The sequence below is a fragment of the Apodemus sylvaticus genome, chromosome 2 (assembly GCF_947179515.1).
Source record: "Apodemus sylvaticus chromosome 2, mApoSyl1.1, whole genome shotgun sequence".
In the NCBI taxonomy this organism is placed as follows: domain Eukaryota; kingdom Metazoa; phylum Chordata; class Mammalia; order Rodentia; family Muridae; genus Apodemus; species Apodemus sylvaticus.
Genome location: NC_067473.1, coordinates 163317597 through 163342301, shown reverse-complemented (window position 1 = coordinate 163342301; position 24705 = coordinate 163317597). Strand labels below are relative to the sequence as shown.

Below are 24705 nucleotides of genomic sequence, written 5' to 3'. Positions count from 1 at the left end.
GTTGATTTGTTTGCTTTTGAGGCAGATTCCAGCTATGCAGCCTCAGATGAAATTGAGCTTTTAAACCTCCTGCCTCAGCCTCCTGGATGTTGGGATTATGGGAATGCTGCCACCATGCTGGGCTTCTTCCAACATCTAATTAAATCAAAACCTGTAGGTGTAGGGAGTGACAAGGACTGATTTTTTTAATTAAGTAAAGTTATCAGAAGTAGCATCAAACTAAGCTAGCTAAACTCCCAGATGACTTGAGCACACACCCAAGGTTAGGAAACAGAGCTCAGGACCATAGTCTGGGCTAGGCAGGCAAGGGGCACAGTGCAGGCTGGTGTGGTAGGGTGGTGCAGTGAGCAGCACAGAGAGACTGACTGGGGGCAGTAGTGCTCTGTCCAGACAATGGCACATTCCTGACTTCAATGTCAGATGCACTAGCTGGGTCACTGGTGGCCATCACAGACAGAAGACATAAAATGGGGTCACTTTTCCAAGCCTCGGATAGATGATACTCAGGTTCAGAGGGTATATAGTTTAACTTACAGCAAGAAAAAACTGGGTTAGGCTGAGGAAAGTGAGTCACAGCCCTAGACGGGTTCCCAGCGAGGCAAGAGAGTGGTAATAGCACTGCTGTGGGCTACAGAACTCCAATAGACGCCTTACAAGGGACAGCAGGGCTAAGGCTCTCTGTGAGTGTCCTGGGGGAGGGGGTGGATGTAGGGGTGGAGGTGGGGGTGGGGAGAGGATTAGAGCTCCTTGCTGGAATACCGAGTGAAGACTTTGGAAGGCTGAGGACTGCAAGGGCAGTGGACCAGAGTCAGCTGCTGCTCACTGACATAGCAGCCTGGGTAAATCCCCCTTCTTGACCAGGATATGGTCACAGTCCCCATGACCCAAAGGAACCTGTGAGGGCAGGTCATCGGGGTCTTCACTTGAATATAAGAGTAGTGAGAGACTCCAGTGACCTCTGTTGGGTAGTGGCTACCAGGCAGACACTAGGGTTCTTTCTCATGGGGCTGAACAGAGAGCAGTCCCAGGCTCTAGATTTTCTGTGCCTGAGAGGAGAGGGATGCGCAGAAGCAGGGACGTAGATCTCAGGAATGGAAACTGCTTTGGGATGTTGCGAGTTGGGGAAGGGAAGAGGTGCGATTGAGAGGGCAAAGAGGAAGGAGAAAGGCCTCCTTTGCTTGTTTGTGTGTGTGTGTGTGTGTGTGTGTGTCTGCATGCAAGACGCCAACTTCTAGCATATTTTTAAATCCATCAGATGTGAAAGGCTGATTTAAATAGACCCATGGTGTGAAGCTGGTAATTCCACTTGCTACAATAGAGAGGCTGGCAGGGCCCCGGTGGGGGATTCAGCACCCCTGCCCACACCAGGCAAGCTGTAGAGCTCTCTGGGGAGACACTCAGGCCAGGTGCTTCCCTCTGTGAGATGAGACCCACAGGATGGAGGGGACAGAGGATGGAAGGAGAGGACCAGGCTGATAGGGAAGTGGGTGCAGCCTTTTCCTCCTCCATCAGATGTCAGGATGGGTAGAGCAGGGGTGTGAGCCTTGGGCTTCGTTCTTCCCACTGCTCCTATTCCTAGGAGCAGAGGGCCAGGAGTGCTTACTCCATGGGTGCTCAGTGCTCGGTGAGGTCCATTCCCCTGGGAGATGTTTCAGCCATATGCTCTGTTTCCGGACTCTAACTCAACCTCTGGAGTTGCTCAGAGCAAGCCTAATGGCAGAGGCTGCCTGTGCCCCTGGAGTACGAGCTCCCCTCTCCCTCTCCAGCCTTTCTTTGCCAGCAGTGGTTTCAGTGCAAGTCTCTGTAATGCTCAGGCCTTCCTGAGTGCTTCTGAATGCATTTCTGCTGTGGGTGGAGCAGTAGACTTCCAGGAGCAATGAGACTCCCTTCGGTTGTCTGTTCTGTTACTCGACACGCTCTCTTGTATCTTCTCTGAGGCCCATAGACCCTCCTGTTGGCATACAGGGTACAGGGGCCCATAGATACCCCTGTTGGGGGACTTACCCTAAAATGGAGGAGGCAAATGCACAATCTTGGATAAAAAGCACAAATGCTTGGATAACATGCGTGCCTACAGCCCCAGGGCCTTCCTCCGCAGGGTCCAGGGAGGTGTGGGGGTCCAGGTAGTGGAAAAGGTCTGAGGGGTGGGAAGACTGTGGGCGCTACAGTGGTCTGGGCATGGCACGTTCCTTGTGCATTTTAGGGATTTCTTCCCCTTGTGCATCTTAGAACTCCTAAAGCAGAAAGTGCTCATTTTCCTCAGCACTCCATGGGCTCCTCATCTACCCCAAAACCAACTATAAGAACACTTGGGCTTCACTTACAGATGGGAGAAAATCAATCCTTTCTTCACACAGAGCCAAATGCTTCTAAAAATGGCCTTTCTTAAATTGTGGTGACAATGGGCACAACATTTACAGTTTAAACCATTTTAAAATGTATAATTCAATACTTTTAAGTACATTTATAATATCACGTGGAGCTATTCCCATTCTCCATTTCTAGAACTTTCTCAACCCCCCAGGGTGAAGGTGTTCTATAAACCGTGTGTATGAAGGTGGGTCATTTTGGAGTAGGCTGTATGAAGTATTTTCTGGTCCATCCACCCACCCAGAATCTATTTTGTACCACACCCTGGTAAACACAGGTCTCTGCTGGGGACACCTTGCAATTTATGATGCCAGGCCAGCATGGCTTCAAAGTACAGCAGAAAGAAACATTGCATGCTTAGATAAAAGTTCAGAGCTTGAAGAAACATGATTTAATTGATTCTTCAAGAAGTAATGGGAGGTGCTTTTACCTGTGAACGCCCCCCCCCCACTTCTCTTAGGGATCTAGAAGTGTGTTTCCCCCACTCTCTATCCTGCCACGCTCCGGCCCCTGCTAATGTAATAGCTTCAAGTTGCCATTTGGTGACTTGGCTTTTCCCCTCACTCTTCACTTGCCCTTCCTCCTTGCCCACAGCGGGTGAGAGGGACCACATAATTTGTATGCGGGGCCTTATCCTGAGTGGGCCTTTGGGAGCTAGAGAAAGCTTTCAGGATGAGCACAGTGGGGCAGGAAGGACTGGTTCATACTAGGGGACAAAGGAGAGCCGGGCAGGGAAGCATCTGCTATGCACAGGGCATTGAGCCCAAGTCAATTGAGCTGTTGGGCTGCCCAGGGGTAATGGATTGCCACTAGCAGCTGGGGTGGCTGCGGGAATAAGCTGGAGCACTCTGGTGGGCATCACATTGTCTGAAAGGCAATCACGTGGCAGCAGCTGGAATGCACCCCAGCACTTAAAGTCAGCATTTAAAGGCAGAAGGAGCTCCTCTGTCGGACCCGGGCCCCCAGCACAGCAGCAGCTCCCCCAGGAATGGGGCTTATTCTAAAGAAAGGATGCATTGCTCTTAAAAGCTTGCATAGCCCAAGCCGAGACTGTGAAGCTGGATAGACCTGCCCTTGGGACCTCAGTCCCCTGTCTGTCACTCTCTAGAGTCCTGTGGTCGGGGTGTGAATGAGCTTCACACACACTGGCACACACAAACGGCTAGCCGTTTGACTGGCATCATTACAGAGGGGCTGGGACAGTCCATGAAGGTGGCATTGAAATACAGCCCAACACTGTCCCTGGCCTAGGGTACCTGATTAATGAATCGTATTTCCATAGCCACATTTCCAAAAATCCATGATGAAGCCCATAGTAGCCTGAATCTCATGCCCATGTATTTCAATTCTTGATTCCATATTAAAAGTAACAATCCTATTGCCCTGTCTGTAGTCTTCGGGTATTTTTGCTTAGTAGTGCAGGGTTTTTACAAGTTGTAGTTTTTATAGGTCAGATGGACCTAGCCATAATTCATCATGATGGTACAGGTCTCGCTGGTCCTCAGAGTCCTCATTTGTAGGGAGAAGAGCTTCCTGGTACCATGACAAGTGCCTGCACATAACCCTCTTGGATCTGAGCCATAGCCTTGATGAAGTCCCAGCTAGGAACAAGGGTCGGTTTTTGGACCTGATTCAGCCAGGATGATAAATGGCCCCACCTCACCTGTGCTCTCCAGTTTCCACATTGATTTCAGGTCCTCTGCCAAACACCATATGGTTTCCCCAAATCCCAACATTCTCAGCAATGTTCTCCTAAGTAGGACATTTTGATTAAATTGGCACAAATGAATCATGTGGAAGGTTCTTCAGTGTGGCTGTTACTGGTAATGAATATGTCCTCTAATAGAAACACCAACAGAAGTAGCAAGGTAGGAGTGCTGGAGATTCAGACAGCTCTTGCATCCTCACATCTATCCAAGGGTTAATTGATAAGAGTCAAATGCTGTGAATCCGCCTGAGCATGAAGAGAGGAGCAGTATCGTGCTCCCAGGGGCAGGGGCAGACCTGGAAGCCAAACAGAGGGTTTGATTCCAACCCGCAGCCACCTAGGACTTAGACTCCTGCTTGTAGACTCTGCTTTCATTGTTTTTCAGGAAGCTACCTTTTATTTTTTGAATTGCAGACCTGATTTTCAACCTTCCTACACTTGTCTTCTCCCAGCAGAGTTTGGCACGGTCTCTGATGCCAATGGAGATACGAGGCCAGCATCCCTTCTTCTACCCAAGGGACTGAAAACATCCTTGAGGAGCTCATCTCACCAAGGGCTTCTGGGAGCTCAGTTGGAGGGCAGAATATCAAATGTCTAAATGCTATCTTCACTTGTTCAGAGCAAAAGGGAGGAGAGACTCCAGGGAGGAGCTGACAAGGAGACCAGATTCCTACTGTACTATGTGCACTCACTGTGAGGGAAGGAAGAGATTTTATTTGCACACAGAGCAGATTTGGGACTTTAAATCTAAGCTATTTTTAAACAATATTATTATCATCAGTGGTGTGTGTGTGTGTGTGTGTGTGTGTGTGTGTAGAGTGCACAATTGCTACACGCATATATGGAAGTCAAAAGATAACTTCCAGGAGCCAGGTCTCGCCTTCCAGCATGGGTTCCTGGGCTTGAGCTAAGGTCATTAGGCTTTTGCGGCAGGTGCGCCATCTTTCCATTCTAAATGTAAGCCATTTCTTAATATGCCCAAATGACTTGGAGGAAGCCACGCCTGAAGAACCAGCAGAAAGAGTACGTCATACCTTTCCTAGTAATAGAAATCAACCAAGACAGAGGGATCCTAACAAGGAATGACACGGACGTTCTGGGGCCATAAAATACAATAATGATCATAAAAATGTACCTATGATCTGTATTTGATCAGGCAGAAGAAAGAACCGGTGATTTTGAAGACAGGCCAATTGGGGTTCTCCAGACTGAGGAACACAGAGAAAATGGGATGAAGAGAAATAAATGGGACTTCAAAGACCTACAGAACTATCAAGAATGCCAACTATGCATAATGGAAGTTCGGAGAAGGCATATGAAGAAGCAATGGCAAACATCTTCTCAAACCATCAAACCATGAAAACCATCAACTTAGCCATCATCCAAGAAGGTCACCAGCGCGTAGGCAGGATGCACTGGAAAAGGCCTGTGGTGCAACATGTAAATCCAGCCACAAGAGACAACGCACTCTGAAAGCACAGAGAGAAAAGAGACAGACACCTGGCACAAGGGATCCTCAATGAGACTGAGCTAATTTTAGACCAGAACCCATGGGTGCTAGAGGCAGTGGGATGGCAGAGCCACGGTTCTGGGTGAGAAAAGGAAGTCAGTTAAAGATTCTCTGTGTCCAAAATGATACTTCCAACCTAAGGGTAAACTCAGATCCTTCCAGATCAATAGAAACTGAAAGCATTTCATTCTGGTAGGTGTGTCCTTCTGAGAGGCACTGAGGGAGTTCTTCAGGTGACCATGAGAGAACCAGAGAATAAGAACAAACATGAGGTAATAAAACACACCACAGAATTATACACTTAAATATGAAAGAGAATACAAGTGCATTTTAATTATAACTCCTTTGCAATAAATACTTTATTTGATAATTTCATACATATATTTCTGATCACATTCACTCCCATTTCTCCCCCAGCTCCTCCCACTCAATACTCTCTCCCAATTTCTCGTCCTCTTGTGTTTCTAACACAACAGAGTTCAGTTGGTGCTCTCCACGTACCTATGAACATAGGGCCATCCACTGGAAAATGGTTGACCCCCCGCCCCGGGGGGGCCACATTCTTAAGGAAAATGGATTCTCCCTCCCTAGAAGCCATCAGTAGCCCCTCAGCTGAGGGCAGGGGCTCATGAGCACATTTGGCTCTATGCCAGGATGCTGACTGGCTTGATCTTGTGCAGGTCTTGTACAGGCAACCACAGCAGCTGTGAATTCATGAGCGCAGGGGACCTGCCATGTTCAGAAGATGCTGCTTTGGCCCAGCCCCCCTCAACCTCTGGCTCTTACAATCTTATCATCCTCTTCTGTGACAGTCCCTGGGTTTGGGAGTGGGGGTGGGAGGCTAGGGTGAAATATAAACATCCCATTTATAGATGAGTATACTCCATTGACATTTATTCTCTGCATTTTGACCACTGATAATTCCCTTTAAAGGTCAAACTAAAGGATGAATGCATAAAATAAAAATTATAAATCTACATAAGAGGTTCAGGGTATATGAAGATATAACTGTTGAATATATATATATATATATATATATATATATATGATAGAGGCATATAGAATCAAAATTAAGTTGATTCTTATTAAAATTAAGTTATTCTTGATCTAAATATATTATTATAAATTGAAATGTTCATGGTAACCCTCATTACAAGTACCAAAAGGATATATATTTAAAATAAAGCAGATAAGATAATTAAATGATGAGCCAGAAAATACCTATTTAATAGAAAAGAAGGTAGGGATGGAAAAACAAAGGAATAGAATATATATTACATAGAAGGAAACAGCAAAGTGGCAGACATAACCTTTTCTTATCATTCAGATTAAATGCAACAAAAATTTCCAATAAAAAAATACTGGAAAAAAGATTTTAAAAAACCTGCCAACTATATCGTGTGTACCAGTGACTCACTTTAAAGATACAGAGATTGGAAGGTGACAAAAAATTATACACCATGTAGACAGAAAATAAAAGAGGGACCAGGAAATAGGCTTGAAGACAAATGTTTGTTACTGTTACAAAGGATGCCACTGTATCCTGAAGATGTCATGGTTTGAACATATTTGAACCTAGCAGTGGGGCACTCAATACATGAAGCAAACAGATCTCTGAGAGTAGCAGGGGTAAAGGCAGCTTGGTCTCAAATATTTGACCGCTATATCCCCTATACAGGAGCTTAAAATCCTACCACTGTCGACTCATTTGTTGGACCGGAAGCACTACCTTTCATAGAGTTTTTTGATAAAGAAAGTGAGAGCCTAGAGCTGATACTCTTGTTAGCACCTTAGTCAGACTGGGTTGAAACCCTTGGGGCGCTGCTCACTGTAGAGACAGTAGAGCCATGTGGCAAAGTTCATTCATATGATTAAATGGTTTCCTGAAGAGAGTAGGGAGCCCAGAATTAGGTGAAGAATGGGACAGAGAGACTAAAGAAGGGGAAAGGAGAGAGGGAGAGAGAGAGAGAGAGAGAGAGAGAGAGAGAGAGAGAGAGAGAGAGAGAGAGAGAGAGAGAGTCAGTCACAGGGAAACATGAAACATCCCAGAGAGGCTGAAGGAATCAAACCCTAAGCAGGAATGAAACACCTGGGATACTGGTTTGGTGTAGAATTTCCTGACTTGGCAACCTAGGGTTGTGGGTGGCAGCAGACACAAAGCATCCTGGGTCAGCTAAGGGCAAGAGAGTGAGGGAGCTGTGGGACTGTCCTGAGCCAAAGTCACTCATAGCTAGACAGCCATGGACTGGCCCCAGGTCTCAGCTGCTGCCCCCGTCCTGGAGAATGGCGGTGGGGAAGAGGCACAGACTGGGGCCTGGAATCGGCAAGGGCCACCGCTGGAACACAGGCCCTGGCAGGAAACCCAGGACTCCTGGGAGTCCATGGGGACAAATGACAGCAAGGCCGGGAGTAAGGTCAGCTCTGACTCGGAACCCAGCCAACGGGCTGAACAGAGAGATGTCCAAATGAGCCGGTTCCAGTAAGAGTGCCCATTCCGGGCAGACGACTGGAGAATGGGTCAGGCTGTGACTCCATGCTACCAATGAAACCAGGCCCTGGCACCTACGGAAGGGTACTGTGAAGTACTGGGTACCTACCAGAGGGTACTGTGGAGTACTGGGTACTGCACTGAGTTCTTCGTGGCCATTGCATGAAACTCTTGAGCTGCATGTGAGGAAGACATGGAAACTCTCAGTCTAAGATAGATGAGCAAGAAAGGTGGCTAATCAGCGGGGCTACAAACAGGATGGAGGCGAAGGCTCTTCTAGCACTCTGTCAGCCTCTGGACCAGGAGGCATGACCCCGAGAGAGGCTCAGATGCACACAGCATCTTTAAAAGAGTCGGGAAGGAGAAGCTGAGAGCTGGGAACAGGGGACTCCTCAGAGCCCCTCCGAAGCCTGTATCACTCTTTTAATAGTGAGGCTAAAAAAGTAGGGGTGGGGACAACTGAGGTCTCTCTGTCCCTAAGAACTCCCTGTCCCTGCTCCTTCTATTCATAGGCCTCTAAAGAATCATGGAACTTGTCACATGTCCAGAGGCTTAGGACTGTGTTCTCCTTCTCTCCTGCAAACCCTACAAGGCACTTTATTTATGAGTAAGAATGAGATCCTTAGTTTGGACATAGTGCTGGTATTAAGGCATCTGGGGGCCCAGAGGATCCCAGTAGAGTCTGCTTGCTCTATGTCTTCCAGCTCCATCTCTGTTCAGTCAGAAACAGAGGAGCTGGCCACACTGTTCATGGCCACCCTACCTTGTACCTGCCTTCCACACACACAGAGTGAGCACAACTTCTGAGTGGCTCCCATGCCCCTTCTGCCTGCTCCAACACACAACTAAAACTACCACCATTGCCCTTCCCCTAGGGAAAGATCTGAGCCTGAAGTCTGGGGCCAGCTCAGATGACTTCATGCTACCAATGAAACCAGGCCTTTCCTTCATTTGTGAAGGAAAATGAGTATGTCATCAGAATCACCATAAGTCATCCTATGTATCCAAGAAGAGAACTGCCAACCATCAAACAACTCACCCCATCTTTAACTGATGGGGTGTGGGGTGGAAGCCAGCCTGTGGCGGTCACAGACCTTCTCAGGGCACTTGGATATGTGTTCTGTTAAGCATTTGCCACTGGCTCTTTGGTCCCTGCAAATATTACATCAGAAAAAGAGAAAAGCCTTCCAAAAGCAATTAGGCATGTGCCTGATGACTGTGGGACTCTTGTTCCTCAAGGGTCTGGGGAGGACGCTGTACAACATGCCTAGGAACTCTAGCTTGATGTTTCTCCTTGCTCATTTGGCCAATGGAGCTGGTCCTTTGCACTCTATCCTCTTAGGGAGCCTCACTTGTTGGGTGTGGGTCACCTACCTTCCCTCGGGCTGGTGCCTGGCTCTTGGGCTGAAGAAGAGAAGACAGTGTCAGCAGAATGTCAATCACTTGTGAAAAGCAGCCTTTGTGATCTTTCTATCCTACCTTCCATCTAGGGTAAGGATATATTTTCTAGCACCCAGACATTTTGTGCTGACCCTTGCAGGGTTCAGGTCATTCCCTGAAGCCTAGCGCCCTCTGCTGACGTCAGCAGCTAGAGGCAGCTCACTTCTCAAGCACCTGCAAAATGTCGCTATCACAGCTACATTTTAAAAATCAGTATAGTCTTCTGGGATAAAGGAAAATGAAATAAATGAAGGGAATAATTACAGACCTAGTGTTGGATGCCACTCCCCTGCACATACCCGCCTGTCAATCTACCCTGTCAATCATCAGATGTGATTTTATAGAGAGGTACTTGGAGAAACCCTCAGAAAATGGTTTTTATGTGCAACATACATCTAATTTAGACCCTTCAGAAATGGCCACTGTCTTTAGTCATCGATGACTTCCTGTTTTGGTTTTCTTTTTCAAAGTTATGTAGGAAGTATGTATGCTGTGCAATGCCAGGAATGGAGCTGACAGCCACAGTTCGCTCCGGAGCCAGGGCTGCTGGGTCATTAGGAAGCACACTGCAGAGACCCACAGGCTCAGATCCAGTGAGTACAGTGTTAGCTGGGAGAAGCTTGTGAGGATTGTGATTCAGGAACTCAGGGAGAATCAGAGAGCCTCAGAACTGGAGCAGACACTTGAGTGTCTCACAGTCCATGACCTGTGTGCCAAGAGCAGCTCTCTGGTTTCTGGAGAGCAGGGGCCAAAGCAAGACAGGCCACCCCAGTGTCGCCCAAATGGCACATCTGTGGCCTTCAAGAAGCAGCAAGTTGCCCCTGCACAGTTGCCATGGCAACCACAGTGCTGAGCCTCCCGAGGGCATGGAGAGAGGAGAAGGGAGGTGGAGAAGGCACGTGGTGACTTTTCTGGAAAAGCCCATCTGCTCCTTTCTTTCAGAAAACCACATTGGAGAAGGGGTGGGGTGGAGAAGGAGTGGGTATTGGGGTGTAGAAGAGAAGGGGGAGCAGATTTCAAGGTACAGAAAAAGCAGCCTTCCTGGCTGCAGGTGTTTCCTTCCGATAGGGGAGGCAAGCCACCAACAAGGGCAAGCCAGAGTGGGCCTTGGCAGGTGCTGCTGCGTAGGAGCCCAAGTGCTGATTCAGGCAGCCACGCGACCTTGGGCTCTGAAGGACTGCTGGCTGAAGGCGACCGTGGTATCGTGGTATCGGCAGGCTGGCTGGGGGTGTGAGGCTCCTGTCAGCCACAACAGGATTTCTTCTTGGCAGGGGGTCCAACCTGGATGGTGTCCCTCCTCACTGTGTCCTCTTGCTCCTTGAGTAACCTGGACAGTGGGGGATGAGGGGAAAAGAAGACAAGCAGAGAAATGGCTAAGTTGGGACCTTGCCCCGGGACCAGCAGCTCTCCCCTGAGCACCAGTGTTTAATGTCCTACCCTGACAACAGATGCATGACTAATTGTGAGGACAGACAGCTCCGTCACCAGGGACTCTTGGAGACACCTCTGCTGGGAAGCTACCCTACACCATCTTGGCAAACCTCGGTGCCCAATAGCACTCTGGTCCCTCTCTCGGTGACTGTGTCATTCAGGGTCACATGCATTTGCTTAAGGACTGTGTCTTTATCCTGGTGACTCTGTAGCCACCACTGTGACCAGCACATATCTGAAGCTCAGCACATGTTCCTGACTGGTTGTCAGCTCTGCAGAAGGACGGTGCCTGTGGCCACAGCTCCAGGTTAAACATAGAAGATGGCGGGGGTGGAGGGGGTGGGGAGGAGGTGTGACAGAAACAGGAAGTCTCTGCCCCTGCTCTGTGCTTCCCAAACACTTTCTCCTTCTGTGTCCCCTTTGACGGTCACAATATGTTAGCAGGCAGGGAAGGCATGATTGATTTTCTTACATTCTCAATGTTGTCAGCAAGCCAACGGTCAGAGAATGGTCTAGAACTTTCCCCCTCAGCATATGACATAACCCATAGACAAATATATAAAAGACTTGTTCTTGAGTCTTAATTGCTCAAAGCCAAGTATTTTCAGATGGCGCAGTGTGAGTGCTGGGTGTAACATGGGCACCTTTCAGTACTTGCTGGATGGAGGGGTGGACAGAAGCTTGAGTATTCTAAAGGCTCCTGGTGTGGTTTGGTTTGCCTAAGTTTTGTGTAGGCAGGCTCTTGGGGACCAAGTCTATGTGACTGGTCCTTTCAGCACTGCTCGTGCCTTTGTGTGGCTGCCCTGCGGGCTCCCTCCCTCTAGGCCCCACTTGTCCCTGGTTTGTCACTCTCCACCCCAAGAGCCCACATTTATAAACTCCACTTATTCCCACGCTGGCCTTCAACTAATCCCACTGTGATATCAGTCAGGGCTAAGGGGAACTTTGTCTTTTTGAATTTTTTTTAAACTGTTTGATTGATTCTTTGCGAATTTCACACCATGCACCCCAATCCTGCTCATCTCCCCATCCCTTCACATCCATCCACCCTCTGCCCTTGCAAGCTCTCCCCCCAAAACAACTTCTGACAGGACACGTCGAAGGCACATCTTCTGGGCAAATGGCAGCCTCTGAGATGGAAGGGGACTGCAGTAGAGGCAACAGGAAGGGCTGCTTTTCCTCCCCCAACTACTGTTTCAGAAGGCTGGCTTTGGCCCCAAGCCTCCCCTATACAGCCCTAGTTCTGCCTCTGCACTCAGGGGGCTCAGGAAGGCCAGAGGCCCCTATGTGGTTTGAACGGGGGCTGGGGCTGGTGGGTGGGCATCACTGGCTGACTGCTCATGCGCTCAGCAGGACTCACTCATCGAATGGCCTCCCTACCTGGCCAGGTGGAGCAGGGACTCTTGGGTGTTGTGACCCGAATAGGCGCTGCATTCATAGAAGATCAAATTGTCCTCCTGGAATCATAGAGCAGAGAGGGTACGTGGGGGTAAACGGAAGAGCTGGGGAACCAGAGGAAGCTGAGGAGAAGCCATCTGTTCCAGCCTATAGCCTTCAGCTCCTCTCCTGGCCACGCTGGTTTCTTCCTCCTTAGGACTCTAATGGACGCTAGTCTCTACGGAGCGATCCAAGCTGAAACACTGGTACAGCCACCTCGCGTGGTCTTGGATGTTACATGCTCTTGAAGCTCTGTCAAGAATGTACTTGCTTATTTCAGGTTCACACCAGCCTCTGAAGGAGGTAGAAAGGCCAGGGTAGGCAGCACTGCTCCCACTCTCCAGGCAGGGAAACTGAGTGGAGAGAGGCAGTGTAGCAGGTCCGCTCTGGTCTGGCACTTAACAAACAGCAGGGCTCCCCTAAAGCCGCTGTGACTGGACACTGTGGACCTTGGGCAGATGTCTTGGGGCTCCAGTAAGATTGTACTCTGTCAGCCCAGCTGTGAGCACAGGGTTATGGGGCAACTCCTCACTTGTCAGGCAGAGGTGGTGCTGGGACATGGGAGCTCTTGGCCAAGGACTCCAGGGCCATTGATCACCTCCATTAATAAGTTGCTTACTCAAGGTAACAGTGTTAATGGAATCAAGCTCTGGTCTGGACACTCTTTGGGGGTTGATGTCTACGGTGACCAGGGCTGGCTGAGAGTGCACGCTGAAGACTGCAGCTCAGGAGGCTTTGGAAAGAGCAGCTTCCAACTCAGCTGTCTTCATCCACACCCAGAAGCCTGACCCCACAGGCTCTACACCTTACCGTCTTCTTTCTGTCCAACCCTGACTCTGGAGGAGGGCATAAGAGGAGCCACTTCAAGGATGGAAGTGTAAAAAGAAATGCCCAGAACCTTGACCTGGAAGACACAACTTGCCTCCCTTGACCCGGAAGACATGACTTGCCTCCCAGCTTCGAGTGCTCGCCCTACCACTGACACACTTGGAATGAACCACTCAATGGCTGTTTCCACATTTGTTTTTTTATCAATTGAAAAAAATGGACTAGTGGGGTAGATTTGATAGATTCCTTGCCTAGTAAATATGAAGCCCTGAGTTTGACCCTAGCACTGTGTAAATAGCGAACGGTGGCACATATCTGTGCCTTCACACATCTGTGCCTTCACACATCTGTGCCTTCACACATCTGTGCCTTCACACATCTGTGCCTTCACACATCTGTAAACCCAGCCTTCTAAGGTAGCAGCAGAAAGATCAGAGGTCAAGGTCAGCTGGAGCTATGAGACCTTGTTATAATAAAAAAAATAGAATCAAAGATGAAGGAGAGAGAACATAAGGAAAATACTGGATGATAATGATGATGCTCTAAGACTATATTCTTCCGCTGAAATGTTTTTATCTAGATGCATTTGGAAATCCAAAGTTTTTCATTTTAGGAGGGTAATATACATATATACTAAATATTGCATAATATCCTCAGTAGGTCTGTGACAGCACCCTATAATCAAATATCTTAATATTTCTTCAAGGGGACATTTGGATATTCACTAGAAGTGAAATAAAGCCCATAAATAGCCTCATGTCAGTGCCAGTCATATTTTCCGCTACATGGGATAAACAAACAAACAACCCTCCTATATTCAAAGCATTTGGGTTTCAGAATTGTGCCTGGTGACCCTACTCTGTCAGGCCTTCATCATCCTTTTCCTTCGGTTCTTACCATCTGTGCTCTCTCAGGCTCTGAGGTCCGTTTTGATCTGCCCCACCCCCTGATCTGCACCTCCCCACTATCCCACCTGCCCCACCCCTGCTGGGCCTGTTCATGGGCCCCAAGGCTGGTGCTTTTCAGACTTTCCAGAGCCTCTCTTGAGTTTTTCTTCAGTGCTTAGTTTTGAGGCTTCATCTACCAAACACATTCTGTGGCAGAGAGGTCCACACTGCTGCCTGGTGGGTGGCGAGGATTTTCGTCCTCAGAGGTGATCAAGTGGAGATGCAGAGAGTGGGATTCCTGTATCAGAGCGAGACTAGAAGGAGAACTCTCCTGCTTTCTCAGGACTTGGAACCCCAGGCTCCACACAAGAGGCTTTGGACAGTTCTCCTGCCAGGGGCTCCCCAAGCAGCCCCATCCCACATCTTTACCTGTCTATGCAGCTGCACATGCCCCAGACCCAAGATGCCCAGACACCCCTCTGCTCAACTGCCTCCACTCAACAGGGCTTCCACAAGTTCCCACCAAGGCTCTTGGGCTTACTCCAGAATGCTGAGTGTCTCTGCCCTGTCTAGAAAGATGCAAACTCACGCTTTTTACCTTGGCCAGTTGCTCTCCCAGACCCCGGGGCACTTCTCGCTCCTTCTCATTGTCGAGTTTATTGCCCAGCAACAGCACAGGAATTCGGTCTCCCACAGCTTCCTGCAGAACAGATCATCCCTCCACTGAGAGAAGCCTCCCTGGACGAAGCCAGATAGTAGGCTCACAGGGCTGCCTAGAAAGATCCAGGCTCGTGTGTGAGAGTGAGCGCAGCAATGGTGAGTAAGATCCCCGTCACCCGAGGGAGTCCATCTCTGTTTCTCCCGGCCCCCATCCCCATCCATGCAACAGTCCTTCCATCACCCTCTTTGGCTCTTATAGAAAGCACACTGATTTCCCACCTATGCTGAGGAGGAGCTGGCAGGGCCATGGACAGCAAGGATGCTCTGATAGGGCTGTGGACCCCAAGGGGTTCCTCCCATGACTTTCAGTTCCACTGAGAGCCTTGCTAAGTGACCAGAGACCGTCTAACAAACCAGAACACACCTCAGATATCAGTCAGTGGAGGTTGGAGCTGCTCTCTGGCTGCTTGGATGAGAAATGGTATCTTGAGCTTCTGTGACACGTGAGCTCCCTAGGGGGACATCTGAATCTAAGCCATGGGACTGGGCCAAAGATCCCCGTAAGTGGCTGCTCTGAGCCTAATTGGGGGCAGGCGCCATGGGACTTATGTCACTTGGACTCTCAAGAAGGCCCCTCTTCAGGAAGAGCCACGTGCTGCGGTGGCTTTACTTCTCTGGCCAGAAGAGATGTGAGGGGACAACCGTGTTATCGCTTATGGTGGCTGTAGGACATCAGTCATATCCTGGGGGCTCTGCCCTATCTGCAAAAGGGGGTGCTACATGTATATACTCAGCAACAGAACAACAGTCCTGGGACTCACAGCCATGCAGTAAGTATGGGGCATAATAGCATTTGCATTTAAGAAAGTTATTTTTACTTTGTGAAATACTTAATTAGGGGACTTTTAATCATAATTTGGTAACGAATAGCTATTCGCTGGAGCTGAACGTTTTGCTAAACAGAGGGGCTGTGGAATAGCAGACACTTAGAAGTCTACGTTATGGCTTTGCCAAAACACCTCACTGCTTTGTCTCCGCATCTCAGGCACATGGCCACAGTCCGTCTGATCAGAACACCTGTTTCAAAGTTTAAATGCAATTACCTCTAAAATTAAATCCTCCATGTTTCTTTAATCCACACATTCGTTTTTTTACTGCAGCTCCTTAGGAGAAAGTCATTCTCGTTTGTTAAATGAGGACACCAGACTCAGAGGGCTACAGTGGAACATCTGGCCACAAAGCAAGAGAGATGAAGGCCACCCAGCAGACGGGTCCATCACTCTCTGACCTTTCTGTCCAGATTCACATTTCTAGGAACACTCTGTTCCTCGGAATGTTACTAAATAGAACGCTCTAAAAATGGCACCCGCTGGGAAGAGAGTAATTTATGTTCACAATGATGTCTCCTGTCTTTTGACCTAGCAGAATAAATTAAATCGCATGGGTAGTTGGTAAGTAAATGGTACGTACCATTGCTCACTTATTCCAAAGCAAGAAACCCAGTTAACAGCAAATACAGACTGCGGGCATCCCTATTAGCGGAGTGTTAGTTAGTGGGATGCCTCAGTCCATCCGGTGACTGCACCGGCAGCAGAACACTTAGGCAAAGAGCTTTTCACATAAAAGGAAGCAGAGAGGAGGACGCAGGGAACTCGGCCAAAAGACTTGCTGTTAGAGCACATGAGAAAGATATATTTGTAGACTTATGTGTGAGGAATGACTAAGGTCTGTGGGATTTTCTTGACATGGAAACTCTGAAAATATGAGCATCAGAGCTGGAATCTTGGGACAGAATTCCAACTCCGGTTTTATTAGTCAGTGGAATGGGTCATGGCTGCAACTCTCTTCCTCGAAAAGGGGAAATCCACTGACACTGAATGTCTGAGTAGGCCGGGGTGGGGTGGGGCCCACTTCTCATGCCTGATATATTGTGCCCTTTGCAGATCAAATGGAACACACTGCTCTGGGGGAGAAGGGAAAACTTCCTTGAGAGCCATTCCTAGATAGAGAAAGGGGAGAGTCTGGAAAGAGCAGAAAAATAGCCAAGCACCCAGCTGCATACCATTTCCATCTTTTGCTTGCTAGTTGCACAAACACCCTGAATAGCTTGCTTTCCCACTGTGGGCTGCCCTGAAATCAGAGAACAAGGCCCAGCTCCCAGATAAATGAGGCCACACAAAGCCAGAGGGCGTGCCAACTGTACCAAATCCTCATCACCCTGGCCCCGTCACCCACAGAGTCACCAGGAGGCTTGGGATCCTCCCTGACTCCTGAACTACCTGCCTGAGGTTTCATGCCTTCTTTATTTCTAACTAGGTTTTCTGCCTGTTTCCTACTTCTTGTCACAGATTGACACATGATTACCTATCAGATGTGGCAACACTTTCCTTCCAATGGATCATTATTTCGGTGCTGGATATGGAATGGGCAGATCTTTCCTATGCAAGGGCAGTACTTTGCCACTGTGTTACATCTCCAGCAGGATACCTCCTTTGGAAAGTTAAATGTCTACCTCTGCTAAGCCTGGGACATTTGGGTGAGCATGTCCACCTCGTCCTCTGCTGTTGCTAATGCTTGGAAATCCCAGAATATGCAGTTTGATAGGCCTTAGCTCATTGGCCAGGCACAGCGGATCCTTAGGAGACCGGCACTGCTACCTTCCCTCAGCGTGACTCCTCTAGAAGCTCCCATTCTCTGAAGTGCTAAGTCTCTGATCTTTAAAAGAGGCTTTCTAAAAAGTCTCTGTTCTAGAACATTTTAACAAAAGAAATCTCTCTCTACGCTTTGGATTGCCACAGTTGCCTTTCTCTGTATTTGAGTTGCAATGGAAGATGTATTTGTTGAAACGTAAGATCATCCACCTCTAGCTTTACAGAATAAGAGCTGTCAACTCAGCGGAGGACTGTCACTCAGCCTGGGGTGTGCAGCTGCTGGGCTGAGTTGGTGTGTCTGTGTGTGTGTGTGTGTGTACACACATGCGTGAATGTATATGTGTGACTATCTGTTTGCTGGAGGCATGAAGAAGCACTTAGGTGGGAGAATGCTATTTCTCTGGAGCCAGAAAAGATTTTTTTTTTTCTCAGCACATTAAAGCATGCCGTTATGCTAAGAAAAAAATGACTGCAAAATTATATCTTGAGGGTTTCCATATTTATCCACACCCCCTCCCCGGACTATGAGTCAAAACAAGATTTATTTGTATAGTTCATTTTAAACTGCCAGCACTTCAAGTTCGGCTTGGAATGTGGGGGAAAAAATCAAACTGCTATTTTTTGCTCCCTGCTGTACATTGTCACCAAGGACAAAGATCACAGGCTGAGATTTCACTTGCAACCAGGAAGGGAGAGAGAAGTGGGCCAGAACCTCTACGGTTGAAGAATTGTTCTGCTTTGAGGCTGGAGCAAGAAGACAAAAAGAGACAAATGCACCTACGCATTAGCGGATGTAGCACGGGCCATGTGAAGAGAGAAGCGGAATGTGGTGGCAGAGCCCTGAGCCCCGGGTTCTAGCTGTGTCTCACAAGCTGTGGGTGCTCTTGGACGAGTCCCTTCCTCTCTTTGTTCTACAAAGTGAGGCGCATGCTCATGCGTGTGTGTGTGTGTGTGTGTGTGTGTGTGTGTGTGTTATGTGTATGCATGTGTGTCTGTGTGTGTCTATGTGTGTGTGTCTGTGTATGTGTGTGTGTGTGTGTGTGTATCTATGTGCATGTCTGTGTGTGTGTGTGTTGTTCGTCAAGCCCAGAGATGTTGATCTATATGGATTCACCTTTCCATCCATTTTTTTTAACTTCCATAATGTATAGGCCTTACTATATGGTGCTAGCTGAATGACTAAAGAGCAAAAATTAAATATGAAGCCCAATAAGCAGAACAGACATTGGAGACTTACAGCCTGGACCTGGGAGACACCGGGCCCACATTTCTGTGTCCTCTGCCTGGTGCATACTCTCTGGGATCTTCAGATGTCTAGCTTGTCACCATCTTAATGTGGCATGTGGCATGCCCAACTGGTTTCTTCTCCGAATTGGAAGAATTAGGGCCATTCTCCCAGGGGTGACAAGGCAGCAAGTGGGTGGGGATGCCTTTGACTCCCTGAGTTTCACAGTCCAGTCAGCTACAGCTGGGCCAAGCTCAGGCACATTTTGAACAAGGCCTGCAGGCATCGTGGAGCCGCTCTCTCTTGTGCAGGGAGAGCTGGGAGGGTGAGGACAGAGCCGCCTCATCACACAGCCTCTCCTACCCTTTGTTTGAAACTGACCCCCAAGGACTCTCTCTGTTCTTGGTAGGATGATGGTGAGAGAAATGGACCTAGCAGCAGGTTTCAGGTCTCTTAGCAGGGAGCGAGGTAGTTCTTGAGAGTCCCTGGCTAGTTGTTGTTGTTGGTGGTGGTGACAGTGTTATTAATCTTTTTGAGACAGGGTTTCTCTGTGTAGCCTTGTTTGAACTCACTCTGTAGACTAGGCTGGCCTCAAACTCACAGAGATCCACCCGCCTCTGCCTCCCAGGTGCTGCGATTAAAGGTGTGCACCACCACGACCTGGCCCTGATTTAGTTCTTGTAAGAGAGTTGCCATTAAGAGAGGGAACCACGCCCTTCCACTTCTCTTTGTCCCGTCCTGACTCCCCGCCTTCCACCAGGATGACATCCACCACGGTGTACTATAACTAAGAGGGTCCTGCCAGAGCACAGCCAGCCCAGGCACCACGCCCTTGGTCCTCCGGAACTATGGACTAAACGAGGTTTTCTTCACCTACTGTTTCTTTAGATATCTTTGCCGTAATGTAAGAGTCAGAGAGTCATTCTCCATCTGGTCTCTCAGGTGACATCTGATTTCCTTCAAGCTGGACAGGTCCTTACATACTCACATTCGCACGTGGCTGTTCTGTCTTGGGTCCCCTAGAAGTTCAATGCTATGCACTGAAGCTTTTGAATGGGGCCAGTAGTCCAGGGTCCTGTCCTTCAGTCAATTGTTGGCCCAAGTGTCAGGGGAGAGGAAGTGGCTGAGCTCAGAGGGTAAGAACTTTTCCAGGGAGCTGTGCCTCTTATCCCACGCACCGGGTCCCTCCTGCATAGCCTCTTCCAGACCACACCTTTTCTATTCATGTCAAACACAGCAATTTAAGGCCTTGTTCTCCCAGCCTCAGGTGGACTGGAGTGGGGTGGGGGTGGGGCGCTGGGAACAGCTGGCCACCATTCAGTTAATAACAAGGCTTCAAGCCCTGATGACTATTATTAATGCCCCCCCCCCCCGCCCTCCTTCCTCAGGCAAGGAAGCTGGCAAAGTGCTCCGAGCTCTTTGAAAAAAAAAAAATAAGGTTCTCCACAAATATAAAGTACTTATTATTTTTCAGTTCCCCTTAGATCAAATCAGGTGTCAAGTTCTAATCTATCACCTGACACCTCTGATTGCCGGTTGCCAAGGCAGAATGACTTCGCTTTTCAAGAATGGGGGGAATAATTATATCTGTGATGCTTCTTTTCCACGCCTTCAGCACACCATCAACCATTTGGCACAGACTCCTACACTTGCCCCTGAACCCTGAGCCTTGGAACTGGATACCTTTCCTAGGCCAGCCTCTCAGGTGCATGGCCTGTGTGGAGCACTGTCTTGGTGAAGTGTCTGGGGTACTCTGCAAATGACTCAGAGCCCGGCTGTTCTGAGGGTGTAATAGCAGCACTGATCTCCCTGCGAAGTTAGGAGAAATTTGAAATCTCATTCCCTATGCCTGCATCCAACACCCGGTGAGACCCCAAGGAGACTCCCATGGTTTTTGCATTTCCAGGCCCTGGAATGGTCTGTCTATAGGGAAGGCCTTGCCATCAGTGTTGTTTAGGTGAGTCCAATGCTCAGGCTGGGTCACGCAGGGTTCCTTTAGAGCTTGTCAGCACCTCCTGTCAAACTTGTTTTAAAAGACAAGCCTCAAACTACACATTACCGACTCTTAGATGATCTCAAGTTAGTGATGTACAATTTACCACTCAGCCTGGCGTCTAAGCCCATGGCTGCATCAAGGGTCCTGTGAGGTGCCTGCTGACAACCCCTTCCACCAGGGGGAGGCGCACAAGTACCCAGCACCCAGCTGTGTGAAGAAGATGCAGACACCACATGCTAAGTCTGCATTGATACCTTCTAAGTTTCCTTCCTGCTCACCGGAATCAATCTGATCTTATTTCTCTGGAGAGACCCCAGCTTCTCTGGGATCCCTAGGGTCTATTGACATCCCCAATGACAGCAGAGAGCACAGTACCATGGTTGCCTCCCTCACTGCCATCGGTACAGACATTAGGACTTCCCAGCTCACCGCCCAACTTGGATAGGTGTGTGCAGAAGTCCAAGGCTAGGGTAAGGATGGTCTTGGAGAAGTTGCCAGCTCAGTCTCTTCATCCTGAGACGTGATGGGCTACAATGGATTATACTCGGCTGAGTATTTTCAAGGGAACCCCTGTTGACTAACAACATTGTATGCAGACCTCCCATGTATAGAACTAGAGAAAGGAGAATGTAGGGCCCTGAATTATGAGCCCCAAACCTTTCCCTGACCTGCCCTACTTTCTAGGAAATGTCAGCATGACTCTAGGCTCCAAGAACAGATGTCTAAAAACTCCACTGGACTAGATCATCAGTAGAGTTTCCTCTGGTCCTGCCAACATCACATAGAGTGGATGGGGAGGAAGGGGAGGAGCATGGGAGAGGAGGAGGAGGGCAGAGGAGAAGGGAGGAGGAGGAAGAGGATGAGGATGATAGGAGGAGAAGAATCATGTCACAAATTTCAAAGTTCATTTGCCTCCTTGATTAGTTCTGTGAAGAGACAACCTAATGGCGTGGCATTTCAAAATCGAGCTCTTCGCATTTGTAAGTGTTTTAGGGACAGGAATTTTTGAGAAATGTTTTGTATTAAGCAGCTGTCTCAGAAACTCTTAAATCTATTTACATCCCATTCCTTAATTCTCTTGGTAACGGGAGACATGCAGACTGGCAGCTGAGGAAGAGCATGGTCCAGCAGAGAGATGCTGAAGAGGGGCAGATTTGGGTGGAAAAAGTCAGATATCAGGGTCAAAGGGGAGGAAGAACCTGGATGGGCCGGCGGGCCTGGGGTGAAGTTGTAGGTGTACAGAGGGCCAGAAGGGAAAGTCAGGGGACAGACGAGAGAGACTCACCTCCACGCTGCTCAGCCACTGGCGGATCGACAGGAAGGACTGCTTGGCTGTGAGGTCGTACATAACAACCACACCATCGGCCTTTCTGAAGAACTGTTGACTGATACAGCGATATCTGCCGTGGGAGAGCCACTGTCAGGGGTGTGCTTTCTTTGGGGGACCTGGGCTAGCCTGGGACCTGCGAATGCAGCTCCTCACCTCTCCTGCCCAGCAGTGTCCCACAGCTGCAGGGCCACCTGCGCATTGTCCACAGTGACTGTCTTCACTCGGTAGTCGATGCCTGCAAGGGGAAACAGTCCTGTGAGAGCTGCATTGGTCATGGGCGCCCTCTGTTCCACGTCAGGAGACGATGCCTCCCTGTCTGGAACTATCTATGGCAGAGATGGATTGAGCCCTGCCCTGGGAGGCATGAGGCCGGAGTTCTGGTCTTGTCTCTGACTTGAGGCTTAATGACGTCACCAAGCCTGTCTTTGCTGTGGGCTCCTTGCTGTACTGTCAGGCACCTCTAGGACACTGGATGAAATCATGCCATGGCCCCCACACAAAGGCAACATGCAGTGAGAGATGACTCCCTGCTTGGGATAATGACACGTTGGTTAAATCCCGCCTTCCTCTGTAGCTTAGCCCTCTTTACAGAGGTCATCTAGGAAAGGCCATGGCAAGCAAGTAACTTTTCAGAAGGTGGCCCGCCATTTTGCTTGGCTGTGACAGGTGTGCTCTGAGAGGCAAAACCCCAGAGACTTTTTCCAAGGATTGCTTCTCACTACTGATACGCCTTACCTGCCTCTATTCTGTAGTTTAACCATTTCCTGGGCATTTACCCACCCTACTGGGAAGTTTCCCTGCAGAGGTAATATGAAGATGTACTTTCATGTAGTAATGCTGTTTAGACGGATTGATGATTTCCTAATTCCTGATAATGATTTTATAGAGCTTCTAAATTGATACAAGTATTCTCAATTCCCCTATAGGATAAGAGCTGCAGACAGAGCTCTGCAAAGCTTCATGTGTCACCGACTAATTACACCAGGAAAAGAACACAGGCTCTGAACACATTAATGATCAAGAACATTCATTCTAGGTCAGGTCCAAGGATGAGGCCACAGGTGTGCACTCTGATCGGCCTAGGTCATGTCAAACAATTGCTTTAAACGTATAATGAGCTTATAGAATAAACGCAGCTTTGAACTTATAATCTACATTCTTCTGTAACTCCCGTGTTAACATTTTATCTATGGGGTATTTTTTTTCTTATATGGAAGACTTTAGTCTGAAAAGCTATAAAAAAAATTGGAAGCAAAAATAAAGGCTCAATGCAGCCATTTTCTGCTTGTGAGTGTGTGATTGTGAAAGTGCCTGCCTCTTTCTTTCCTTCTTTCCTTCTTTCTTTCTTTCTTTCCTTCTTTCTTTCTTTCTCTCTTTTCTCTTTTCTTTTCTCTTTCTTTCTTCCTTCCTTCCTTCCTTCCTTCCTTCCTTCCTTTCTTTCTCTCTCTCTCTCTCTCTCTCTCTCTCTCTCTCTCTCTCTCTCTCTCTCTCTCTTTCCTTTCTCTCCCCCCCCCCTGCCTTTTCTCTGACTCATGAAGAATAAACAAATTCTGAGCCTCTCACCTGGTCAGCTGGCCCCTGAGTCAAAGAATAAAGAGCACAAGTAACTTAAGTTTCTTTTCTTAATCCCCTGCTGCTATTAGCCAGTGTCAATTGCCAGAAGTCGTTAAGTCTTTGGCCTCAGGAGAGCAAAAGAGAGTTAATTTCCAGAAGCCACCTGACTTCTGGCCCCAGAATAGCAAGAGAGAGTTAAATTGCTAGAAGATACCAGCTTCTGGCCTCCAGAACAGTGAGAGAGAGTTAATAGCTAGAGGTCATCAGTCTTTGCCCTTTGTCCTGTGCTCCCACCTCAGTACCTAAACAAATGTCAGGGCAGGACCCCAGTACCCTCTCATTCTCTTTTGGTGACACTACTTTCAAAATGTCCCTAACAAATTTAAACATACTGAGAGGTTGAAGCATACTTAAATTGTTGAAGAACATTAAAATATTCCTATCTGATAACCCAAAGGTGTGTAGAGGAGGAGTTTAAAGAGGAGAACAAAGGAGGAGGAGCAGAGGGAGGAGGGGAGGAGTTGTAGTGGAAGGAGCAGGGAGGAAGTGGGAGAGTGGGACAAAGGCAGTATTCACCCCAGGAGAGTCTAGGATTCCTGATGATCATCCCTCCAGGTATGTGACCCTTCCTGGGCAGGACTCCCCAGAGGGGCGGGAGCAGGCTAGTGACATGCTCTCTGAACTCCCAGCAGCTGTCAGAGCTGAAAATCTCAACACAGGTTCTTCTAGGATTGTCTAACCTTATGGCTTCTCTGAGTCATATTGTAAGACAAATAATTATCTCAGGCCATCCATACATTAAATACAATGGGGTATGTACAATGTGTTACACACACATATACATCAATCACACACACACACACACACACACACACACACACACACACACACACTAGGGTAATGTTTTAAGAAAGCTTACAATTTGGTGTTGGGCTATATTCACAACTATCCCAGGATAGACGTGGACCTCTTGTCAGGGCTTGGAGACCCCTTTCATAGATCTTTCTCTGTCCTGTGATCTTAAGAACGCTCAAAAATGCAAAAAAATGTCTCTGAAAGCCTTATTATTTATGGCTCCTGGTTGCAAAACTTGAAGGCATCACAAAGACCCAGGGGGTTCTTACCCTGCAGGGAGCAGAGCAAGGGTCAGACGTCTGGGTAAAGGCAGGAGATACTTGGCAGTTACCGAA

At 48.4% G+C, this 24705-nt stretch overlaps 1 protein-coding gene across 2 annotated transcripts in view; it reads right to left on the bottom strand.

The window, feature by feature from the left end:
* Positions 1–5934: 5934 nt before the first annotated feature.
* Positions 5935–24705, bottom strand: part of Cracr2a (calcium release activated channel regulator 2A) — a 107849-nt gene continuing 89078 nt past the window's right edge. For both annotated transcript variants that reach the window (XM_052174943.1, XM_052174944.1), the window contains 5 exons: positions 22115–22196; positions 21917–22031; positions 14698–14799; positions 12328–12404; positions 5935–10843 (listed from right to left, as the gene is read on the bottom strand). In XM_052174943.1, the coding sequence (XP_052030903.1) occupies positions 10759–10843; positions 12328–12404; positions 14698–14799; positions 21917–22031; positions 22115–22196 (461 nt within the window). In that variant the 3' untranslated portion in view covers positions 5935–10758. The remainder of the gene's footprint in view (positions 10844–12327; positions 12405–14697; positions 14800–21916; positions 22032–22114; positions 22197–24705) is intronic.